Source organism: Platalea leucorodia (assembly GCF_965183815.1).
Source record: "Platalea leucorodia genome assembly, chromosome: 11".
In the NCBI taxonomy this organism is placed as follows: domain Eukaryota; kingdom Metazoa; phylum Chordata; class Aves; order Pelecaniformes; family Threskiornithidae; genus Platalea; species Platalea leucorodia.
Genome location: NC_138833.1, coordinates 759,507 through 771,381, shown reverse-complemented (window position 1 = coordinate 771,381; position 11,875 = coordinate 759,507). Strand labels below are relative to the sequence as shown.

Below are 11,875 nucleotides of genomic sequence, written 5' to 3'. Positions count from 1 at the left end.
TTGCCTATGTAGGCAATCATGACAGATTTTAAGTTTAGACTGTAATTAGATTTTAAACAGACATAAAAATGAGGGAAAGGATTTAATCTTCAAACCCTTAAAAAAATCTTTTTAACTTAAGATTAAATTTCATATGTTCATGATACTGTCTGGTCTTTCCAAAGCATTCAGTTTCTTTTTACCTTTTTAAATTATTCTGTTGTGCCCACGGAACTATTGGAAGTCTAAAGTGTCAAATACATGGTCGTTCAAATTTTCCTCAAGTTTACAGTCATCTCTGTTAGGTGCTAATTAAGCTTCTAAATATACCAGCTTTACCTTGGCATTCTAACAGTTACCAAAAAATCCCCACTGGTCAATGCTTTTTGAATGTGATAAACACACAATAAATTTCATAATGTGGAGGAAAAAAAAAAAAAAGAAGGAAAAAAGATCCTGTTTCACTTCTATGTATTCTTTCCTGCAAACAGAAACAGTTACTCTATTTAAGTAAATAAGCCATACTTTGTTATTAAAGCAGCTGCTTTTTGAAGTCAAGAACCCATACAACGTGGTTTAGATGTCTACACTAGTTCCTTGAGGTTTAGAAGCTCAAGTGCACTGGTGATAAGTTAGTTGTTCTGAGCCAAGTAGTGGTGAAATCAATATTTACATTGTTAATTTTTCTTTAAAGAACATGGAAGCTTTGTACTCTCATCTCTTAATTTATATAAAGTTAGAATAGTACTAAAGCATACATAGTCAAAGCTTGCTCAGGTGTTCGCTGGTAAGATGAGAGAGCAAGTATGAGAGGGGTATCTTTAGATTGTTTTATGTTCAAAAGAACTGTTTATGAAAGGCATTTGAAGAGTCTTAGTTTTGATTTGTAGTTGATCAGTCTTTTAAGAAGTCTTTCCTAAGTTTTATAGTGAATGTGCATTATTATGTCAGACTTATCAGGTCTCAAAACAGACTTTTTTTTTTTTTTTACACCACCATGTTATATTAGGTTGAAAATATCCTATTCATACTTGTCCATGATTTTCCTTTCACTCTGAAGTAGCTAACACTCTAGATATAACAGAGTTCACAGTGGAGAAAATGTTGGGCTCGAGGTATAACGTCTGGTTACAGTAAGTAACCTTGGTTACGGCAGTATGGATGCTGCATGCTTTGAAGACTTAGACAAAGCTTAGTGCTGTTTTAGCTATAAGCCGCAAAAAACCCCACGCTTCTGTGTGCCTGTATGCTCCCAGCCGTGGCTGCGCTTTGAGTGTGGACTGCTCTTCTAGCAGTTGGGTCCATCTCCGAGTTAGCCTGAGAGTTTAAATGACTTTCAAATAACTCATGACGGGAGCACGCCTGTACAGCGCCAGGGTAGTGCATCTGTGTAATTAAGCTGTGCAACTGTTGGAAGCAGCCTGTGTCTTGAAAAAACAAACATCAGTAGAAAGAGTGACTGATAGTTTTCTGTCATCAGCTTAATATAATAAATTGCAAATGATGTCTTTTTGAGTTAATGAAATTCCTCAGTGTGTTGTTGAATATGTATGGTCTTTCAGTTTAGGGGGGAAAATGTGACAGGTGGTGATGAGTTTCTAGTACAAGCCTACTTTTCCTTTGAAGATCTTTAGCTTCGGTTAAAATGTTTTGAGAGAGAGTAGTTATTCCAAAACTTAGAAAGATTTCCTTTAACAGGAGTGTTTGAAGGTATGATCTCTTCATGAGTGAAGCTAGAAGCAAATGTGAAATGCTTGTATGTCTCTGGAGTTCTACAGGAAATGGAACAAATACTTGTTATTTTTCTAATCAGAGTTGTAATTTTATGTCAACACTTAAATGAGAGAATCATCTCGGTTATATGGTATTTTCTTTTAGACAGTGCTGTCTTTAGTTTGAAACCTACATAACTAACAGCTGCCTCACCAGGAGGGGTGTGTTTAGTTGGGGTAATTTAGGTCAACTGTGCAAAGCTGAGAAGACTTTTTTTTTTTCCAGTATGTTGTAAAATACTTTTTTTTTAAAGTAGTTTCTAAATGTGGTTAGGTTTAAGAAATAGCACATCAGTGGAAGTGAGGAAGGGGTAAGAGTTGCTTTTTGCATTGCTAGCCTTAGGTTTGTTTCTAGTCTTAGGTCCTGAAACTGATTTCCATTCATGTCTTCTATAAGCTAAAGTTGTCAGAGTAAAGTAGGAACATGAATTTTGGAAAACAAATCTTAGTAGCTAGTCCTCTGTAGCACTATCATCTGTCCTCATGCATGTTCTGCGAAGTACAGTGAAAAAAAATAGAGCTGTCTTCTTGGCTGAAGAACTCTGGAAAGGAGGATACTGACAATCAGTGAAAGGCTATTTTGGTTCATCTCTTTCTTTATAATTATATTCTAATAAATGCCTACAGGAATAAGCAAATTCAGTCAATGCAGTGGGATCACTACACTAACTTGGAGATAAAGACTGTGAACTGGAAGTAGAGTGAGCTTATGGTTAAAAGGGCAGTAAGATGGCAGTATTTTGTATCATAAGCTTGGTAAAAGTATAAGTATACGATTTAAAAACAAACTTGAAAGTGATCTTACAGTACGGAGTTTATAGTGGTTAAAGGCTGAGGTGCTTTCCATTCTTATTTTCAGTTTACTTTTTAAGGATATAAATAGAAAGGTCATAGGGAACCTGAAGGAAAAGAGAAGAACTTGGTGTATTGAGCTAGATGTGATACTGGAAGGAGAACTATGAGTTGGCTCTTGGAGAATACGATGTTACTCTACAGGTTCAGTAGAAGGGAGTAGTGGTCTCCTGTTTTAGAGAGCTTAGGAGAACTTTGGTTAAATGTATGTCATTATCCCACAGTCAACTCTTTGAGCTTCATCTAGAATCTACTTCATGCTTGTGGAAATGGAGTGACTTCCTACAAGATTTTGTCAGTTTAAGCTCTGCTTACATTAAGTGCGTGTGTCTTTTTGTATTTTTAGGATAGGGTATAGTAGCATACTTTTTGGGGATATAGACAGGCTATACTTGCAATAATGTAGTGAAATTATCCCTATACATAAAGTATCAGTAACAACGGAGGTTTTGCATAACTAACTTCCTTAAAGATTCTTCTGACATGACTGTAGTGATCAGAGATGATCCACGTTTAACATCAGGACAGGTAGAGGCCTGTAGCATTGAAAACTTCCGTAGTAGCTGTCACACTATCTAAAGATCCATTAGATCCAAGCTTGTGAGATGTGGATGTAGTATTCAACTTCAAATTATTCTTAATCTGTAATGGGAAGAACCTCTGTTTTGATACATGTCCTTAACAGTTATGATGGCAAGTTCCTATTCAACATTTAAAATACCTCAACTACTGTTCTTTGCAACAACTTTGTATTTCAGTTTAAATAGTTCCCTCCTATGGTGTCATCCTGTTAGTGTGGCCATTTAACTAGATAAAATAAGATCCCTTTGTAAGATGGCTTTTCTATTCCCTGCTCATCTTACTGGCATTTCTATGCGCCTTTTCTAGTTTGAACCCATCTTTCTGTGACATCAGCGGCAAGAACTGTTTACGGTAATTTAGATGGGGTTTTACAAAACTCTTATCGAATGGCAGTGATTCTTCCCTCAGTCAGAAATACCTGATTATTGGTTTTTAATTGTTAGATCCTAATAGCAGCTTATAGTTTCCTATGATTTACTCATACATTTGAGTCTTTCTGCTGTAATACCTGGGATGCGTATACCAATCCAGACAGTAATTTAGATTAATTTGCAAATTTTTTTCTTAAACTGTGGCACAACTGCCCTTCTGTGAACACAAGGCAAAAGAGCAGTTCCCAGGCATGGCTGTGGAGACAGCGATTTGGTGACTGGCTCGCTAGCATGCTTTTTCCCTGCACAGTTCCGTTGTTGCTACCAGATTTGGCAGCTGGGGATACCTGTCCCTGGGGCGGCACTGGCAAGCTTAGTGCCAGGTACCGACTGTTGAAGGGAACTCAGATCCATGGGTCCATTGTTTTTCCCCCAAGAAAAAGCAATCAATGTTCTTGGCGTGAAGTAGGATAAGCAGTGGCATGGAAAATTAATGTCATTGATAAGACCAGGGCTTTTGTACCTTAGAAGAAGACCTGAGCCACCTTGCACATCCAATAGGGAGAGAAGTGGGAGTAAGAGATGGTCTTGAGTGCCTGCGTAACCCTCCCAGATAGTTTCTGCGTGCATGGGCTGAAAACTCTGATTTCCTGTGCTTGTGCTGATGGAGATGTATAGTCTTTGATCTTCTCTACCTACATAGCCATGGTCCGAGGGGATAACGTTAACAACACAGGCTGCAGGTATAAGCTGGTGTGAGGAACAAATCAGGATCCCCTGTTGCAAGTTTAAATTCGGGTTTGCTCATTCAGTGTGTGAAGACAAATGGATCTGTGGGATTTATTTGGGCTACATGTTTGAGAAGTTATTTTCAAAGTCAGGGCATGCATGTTTTGAACAACTGCAATGCAGTTTCTATGCTAATGATTTTATTCCTCAGTCCAGAGAAGGAAGAAAGGACTATTGGAACGGAGGATATTTGAGGTCTGCAAATACCTGTGCAGGATAGGTGCAGAGGCAAAGGGGAAACATGCTTCTGTTTCGTTGCAACTAGGACAAGAAATAATACTTAAAATTATAAAACAGGGAGTTAAGACTAGGCACTAGAATATTTATTCCAGTTGTTATAGTGAAACCCTTGGTGTTGTTTGGAGAGTTGCATAGTTTTCGTAAGTACAGGTTTTTAAAACCAAGAGATTAGGCTAACCTCTGTCAGGAATGGGTTAAATTCATCCTGTGTTTAGGTATGGGATAGAATAGGTGATCTATCCTGACCCTGTCACGGCTCTGTCTTCTGTAATCTTGTTATTAACAATTCTGGTTTTGGAAAAACAGAGTCTTTGTAGAAATATGCATATAATGAAGGATTTTTCCTCATGCATCCTGTTCATAGTCATGCAGGAATCATGCTTGGTGTAATGGAAGTATGGCCGTCTAACAGTGGAGTCTTAGCTTCCACGTGCAGTAAAACTGCACTGCATCTCCTGCCGGGGCGTCTTCTATGCAAAATCATGTTTGGATGACTTCATTTATATAACATGTCAACTTCAAATTAGGGTCTTTAAAAAAAAAAAAAAAAAAAGATCTAGGTCGGTTTTCATGTTTGCTTACTAATGGTTTTGATGTCAAATATGCAATATGAATAAGATATTCAGCCATGTGCTATGAATCTGTGATTTGGAAGGCAAGCTGTGTTCTCACTAGCTTGTTACCATCACTAAAAGATTCTGTAACAGAAATGCAGCATAATTGTGGTGACAGAATTGTCCTTGCCTGTTTTTAACAGGTGCATAAAGGGGAAGAGGGTACTTGCTTTGTCAGTAAAGTAAGCAGATACAATTCCAAGCAAATATTTACTTAAATGCTAATCTTGCATAATTTTTTATTTAGTAACATTTAGGATTTTTGTTTGGCTTTAGGAAACACTAGTGTTTAATTGTACTTCTGCAATGGTTCAGAATTTTAAAGCATGTGGTGCCAGTTTTCGTAATTAGTAGCTCTGGTGAAGAGGAACTAAATCCATAAAAACCGGATTTTTCAAAGGTTAGGTTTAGAACCTCAAGCTGCTCTGTATGACCTGATTAAAAACAGCTCCCCCCTCTACCTCTGCTCCCAAAAAAAAAAGGAAAAAAGCAAACCTGTTTTCCTTTATTTTTGCTAGAAAAAATAACAAAACAAACAAACAAACAAAACCCTCAAACCAGATTTTTTTTTCTCTCTACAAGTTGCTGTTAAAAATCATAGCTGAGGTTTTAAGCATTGGCTATTTTTTGGTTGGAATATCACATTAGCAATATTTGATTATTTTCAGGGGGGGAAAACTTTCCTTGAGATTTTTCAAGTGTTGAGGGTTTTAGGGACCTAATCTCTTCTGATACATTTATATGAAAAAGCTGGTTTTGGCCAGGTTTTAGAAATTCTTGATACTGTGTTATATATTTCAGGGCATTAGGCATGTAAACTGAAGAATGTGTTACTGCTCTTGGTTTGCCTTGTAGTTGAGGCCCTGTTGTTGAAGATGGTCGTGGGCTGTAGAGGAATGCAACAGTTCTGCTTGCTTTTTAGTCATTCATTATGTGGAAGAGAAGCCTATTTTAACTCTTCCTAACTAGTTAAAATCCAAATATGTCACAGTAAAATAACACGTGCTGTTTCTTCTGTTACATAGTTTTGCATATAGACAAAATATTAGTGCCCTAAAGAAGTTGCATATATGTTACTTTAACTATTTTTAAATTTGGGTGCTCTGCTGTAAGAGCTATGTATCTTCTTCACAGTATGTGATGGGAGATACTGCTATTTTTACTTTCCTTGTCCTTCTGGGCTGCCCTTTCTTCCTCTTGATGGCTGCCTGTCATCTTTCTGCTTTTCCTTTGAAGAGAAAAACAAATACTTTCAAAGGCAGTGCTTCTCTTTGGACATTAGTCAATACACAGGATCGTGAACATTTTCCCATTAAAAAAATCAGAATCCACATTACAGTGATGACTCCCAGGAAAGTGGCTGTGTAAAATGCAGTTGAGTGGGGCAGACGTTCATGACATCAGTGTTGAAAGGCCATAAGCGCCGTCAGTGCTTGTCCTAACACACATGCTGATATTTGTTACTGGTGGTAATTTTTATGATGGCTCCATAGTCTCCAGCAGTTGAATGAAACTGCTTCAAAACAGAGTCCAAGCTGCTGTAAGTATACAGTACATCACTGGAGAGCTGTACTCTCAGAATTAGGCCTTGCTATCACTGAGCTTACAAACTGCGGATGACACAATGGAGTGAATGAACTCTCTGAATGACTGATAGAACGGACAACTTGCTGCGCTCACGAGGGTCGGGGAATTGAATGATGCAGATATTGAGCTGACGCAGGCAGCTTGCAAGTGTAGAAGCGCTGTCTGTGAGGACCCAGGGACCCTTCATCCTTTGTGGCAACTCCGCTCTTTGTACCTTTTGTTCTCTGGGTCGCCAGTCCTTGCCCGGCATGGTTCACTCCAGGGAACTCCGCAGGGTAAGAAACATTCCTCCACAATACAAGGAGAATGAGATATGTGACTGCACGCGTGTGGCTTTATTTTTCAGTCACTCTATCCGAGGAGTCTAATCTTGAATACTCCTGCCTTGAACCTTTTCTATACAAAACACTGCTATTGATCTAAATAAAACAATGTAAAACCAACTGTATTTTAACGGGGCAGATCAGACATCCCCTAATCAGTTTTCATACCTTATAGCAATCCAGCCCAAGGTTATTCCTCACTGGTCTGGGCTGAATTCACATGCAGCACTCTGAAGTCAGCTTCACTGTGACAGTACAAAGGTTCCCACAGAAAATACTTCATATTCATTAATTTTGCCAAACACGCAGGTGACGAGTGCATGATTAGTATGTACTGGAATAGTGAGACTCTGCGATAGTTAGAAACACTCTTGAAATTAATAAACCCCTATTTTTTAATCTACTTCTTACCCTGGATTTTTGACTCCAAATCATAACATCCATGAGAGCAACTGGTCTGTTTGCTCTTTCACCTTCTTGTCTCAGTTTTCTTCCGTCCTATAATCACTTTAACAAAGATTACAATGCCACTAGCAAGAAGGCTTTGAATTTCTCTTTAAAGACTGTGTGAATGACCGAGCGGGAACAGTTTTTATAATACTTGTAATAAAGAATGAGAAGCCAAATACAAAGAAACTCCAATATACTCCGCAACTGTGAGTGAGTCATCTGCTTCTCTCTCAAGCAAATTTAATTACTATAATAAAGAAATTCTTGGTAGTTTGACCATAACGAATGTAGTGTACACGCACAGTTTTGTGCGAAGATACAAAGCCAAAAGAAGGCACAATCTTATTTTTATGGTTTTTACCTGAAGGGGAAAACTAGTGTCTCATCTGAGTCATGCTCTAAAAAGGGGAGGAATAGCTGGTGGTTTTCACATTTTAGAATGCAAGACAAAGGTAAGATGTGGAAGAAAGTAATGATTAACTGGATTTGGCTACTGGTTGTATTGCTGCAATGGCAAGTCGTCTGCCTCGCTGTCACACTTGTTTGCATTTTTCAGTGTATGAAAAAATCTGGTTTATCACAGGCTGCATTGCCCAGTGGCTGTAAAATTATCAATATTGAATAGATAGTGCCCTAAGTTTGCTTTTTTTACTCTAAAATAGAGAAAGGTCATGGTCACCATGAATTATAATCCATTGCTTCAGGTTCCACTTATTCTAGGTAGTTACTTTGTCCAGCAGAATTTCACAGTATCACTCCGGCTTTGAGCACCAAGTTGTTCAGTGGGCAGTACCAGTGTTTGCATAGGCGTTTGTATAGGTAGATACTTTGTTTTGCTGTCTGCTAGTTTGTTTGCTAAGTGATGTGTAATTTCCCTTTAACTCTGCTGCTGAAGTCCAGTGTAAGCTCAAAAAAGTTGGTATCTGATTTTTCTGTGAGTTTTTAGCATCTTTTCATGGTATGCTCTTGTCTGGAAAGCAAAAGTAGTACACCTGGTAAGAATTCAGGCAGGCGAGGAGGTTAATTGTTTTCTTTTTAAAACCATCGTGAATTCCTTACTCCTGTTAACTGGATTTTTTCTACCATAGGTCTCAACAAATGGCAGCATTTTACATCAGACTGACGAGTCCTGCTGCTCCCTTACAGTGTCTGACAGACCACTGTGGATTCAGATTGGGGGCACTGAAGTTATCAGTGAAATTGGCAGGTCTGTCTGGTTTAAGCCCTGCCTTAAGTGAAGGGCGCAGTATGCTATCAACTAATCATATGCAAAGCAGGTTAGGACAGAGGTAATGAGCTACCTGTTATTTTATTTCCCTCTTCTATTCGAACCTTCAGATACAGCTGTTTTCCCTGAACTAACCTGTGTCAGGATTGATACGCATTTTATTGAAAAGAGCCACACTAAGTTTCTCTTTAGGCTTGCTTCTTGAAGTTTGAGGTACATGATTAGGTTAAATAACTTGACAGGTATAATGTAAAGGTAAAAAAAAAAAAAAAAGATTTTTGTCTCCTAAACCAGCAATCCTCAAACATTTTTGCTATGTGGATCACATCTTAGTAGGATCTACCCTGTGGGCAGTTCATCTGCTGCTTGAGATTGTAGGCAGAGCTTCCTGCCTTCACTGATATGTAAAAGTAAAATCAGGAAAGAATTTCATAACATTTTAGTCTTTTTAAAGAAGTTCAGTACCTAAAACAAGGAAAAGAATTGAAAACATGAGCAGGAAGATCTCAGTGAGAAACCTGCAGATGACATATGGACCAGAGTTAGGGAGCCACTCTTCTAGGAAAATGAAGTTTTATTTTCTTTGTTCTTTTTTTTTCTTCTCTCCCTTCCAAAGCCCTGATCTGAGGGAGTAACACTTAACAAGCATGCTTAACTTTCAATGCGTGCCGAAGTCCATAAGGAAATTCAAAGCACATGTTTAAAGCCAAGCAGATACTGAACATTATTGGGAATTCTAGCCCAAATGTGTATTTACTACTTAGGTCTGTCATGGATATATGCATGTCTCTTGTATCTTTTTTTGACTTGGAGAGGAAATAGGGCAGTGAGGACAACATACAGCTGCTGTAAAGGGAGCTTGATTTACATGAAGAAGTCATGATTCTTACTTCATTAACATTAAAAAGTTTGATCCAGTACTATATTGTTGCATTAGGTCTGGGATTACATATTCAATATGCATTGGTTTCAGTTTTTATAAACTGAAATTTGCTGCTGGTAAAGCAGAAGACTGGACTATAATAGAGGATAAGACTAGTAACGTTTCTGGAGTCACTAGGGATGGCGTGTAAAGGTCAGTGGGAGAAGCGAAGCTCCTTGTTCTCACTAAGGGCGTTCTGGAATCTCTCAATGGTAAGAATCAAAGAGTAAAAGAGAGCTGTAGGAGCTGACTTGGGCACTGTAGGAACATGAGTGCCAGGTTTGTAACGATCAGACTTTGCCAAGTATTGATTCTGAAAATCACTGCAACTGCATGGATTGCTAAGTTGGTAGATGGGGTGTGAAAAATAAAACTGCCTGCCGTCAGAATGAGGAAACACCCGTGTTGAAGTGAACTGGTCATTTCCTTAGCCCTAGTAGTAGTTGTTGTATGCATGCTCAGATAACTGAACCAAATTCTTGTCTTGTTTATTCCTTTGTAGATCCCAGAAGTTTGCTGGCTAGTAATAATGTCACTGAGGCTTGAATTTGGAAGTGCGGGTGTTTGGACATACTGGCTGAACTGTCATCCAACCTTTTATGGGATTTTTGATATTTCTGAGTAGAGTTTGGGTCTCTGACATACTATAAAAGCTTCTTTTTGCAAGACTTTATGGATACATGATGTTAATTTAATATTGATCTTATTTTGGAGAATTTCTTATTGGTCGTATGCTTTAATACCCAATATTGGTTGTTTTGCAGCCTGGAATACTGTGGTGTTTAGTTACCTGCACCAACAGTAAGTACTATTGAATACAGTGGAACTTTGTCTAGCATCCTTCTCTTTGTAGAGGCTCTGCCGGTTTATCTCATGCATCTTGGAGTGCTAAAACAGGTTTAATTGTATGTCAATTCTGAGTATCATACCCAAATGAGGACCTATTGGGTATTGGAATGGATGGCTGCTAGTCTGCTGTCAGCATATAGCAGCTTAGTGCATCTTTGCCTGGATCTGTTCAATTTCATAATTAGTCCTCATTGCTTCTGTTTCAACTTTCCCAAAATTTCATTCCTATTTTAATTCTATTTCGTTGTATAAGATATAAAATGAATTATTTTTCTGTGGTTTATGTTGTCCTTTTGTGGCACAGCGAGCAACTGAGCAACTGAGCAACGCCATAGTGATTATCCCCTTTCTCTTCCCTGCCTCCTCTTGTGGTAGGACCATTTTCACAAATCCCTCTCTCCTACTTCTCTTTTTTTTTGTATTTCTTTTGGATATTATTCAGAAGAGTTGTCTGTTTGGAAAGAACTATAGGATTTTCCTGCCTGTGCTATGAATTTCTCTTAAATTCGGTTGTGTTGTTCCCAATGCTTTTGTCAGTACTGGAAAATGTATATGTACCTCTCAAATGATCCTAGCAGTCAAAAGCTCAACAGAATGGTAAAAGGAATCAACAAGACCGGCCTGGTCGTGTTGGAACCTTTTTTTGTTCTCCTGTGTGTTTTTTGAGCAAAGGAGCTGGAGCAGATGATCTCCAGAGGTCTCCTCCAACTTAGGTTATTCTAGAACAATGTTTTCTCCGCCCTACGCAAGAGGCAGGTCAGCGCAGGCTGCACGGCCCTAAGTGGTTACTGACTGGGGGTGGTCTCGTGCAGTAGTTATTACCTGGACTGCTTCTGTCTGCTTTATCATCATTTTATTCCAGTTCTGAGGAGCAAATGGGAAAACATAAGCAACAATGGGAAAGAAACACGATTAGCAGCTTTATGCTTCCGTGCTCCCATGCGCGCTTAGGTCTTGCATTTGGAGTGGCCTTACAGCGTCAGATTTAGCTTTGTATTGTGAACTACACGTCATCATATAGACTTTGTATATTAATCTCCCTCCTTCATTATCTACCTTTAAACGTCTTTAAAAACTGAAATTGTCTCTGGATGCTGAAATGGGGTGAGATATAACATAGATTGGTACGGTAGCTTCTCTTAAAGCTCCAGTCAACTGAGGAGTTTGTTTACTTGTGTATGTCTTGTGATAATATAAATATTTCTTTTGTCTTCTGCACACAATGCAGGTGAACTGGTAACTTCTGGCCACCTCAGATTTTGCTTACCTACTTTTGCAACATATGCTGGAAGACATGTAACCATTTTCCCTTTCTCT

The 11,875-nt window shown here is 38.6% G+C and overlaps 1 protein-coding gene across 3 annotated transcripts in view; it reads left to right on the top strand.

Annotated features, from left to right (window-relative positions):
* PWWP2A (PWWP domain containing 2A) overlaps positions 1-11,875 on the top strand; it is a 32,123-nt gene that overhangs the window by 17,827 nt on the left and 2,421 nt on the right. Inside the window, exon 3 of one of the 3 annotated variants that reach the window (XM_082323832.1) lies at positions 8,648-8,776. The exons of the other annotated variants lie outside the window; for them this stretch is intronic. Within the exon in view, the coding sequence (XP_082179958.1) occupies positions 8,648-8,682 (35 nt within the window). The 3' untranslated portion in view covers positions 8,683-8,776. Of the gene's footprint in view, positions 1-8,647; positions 8,777-11,875 lie in introns of those variants that run through there. 3 annotated transcript variants of the gene reach the window in all.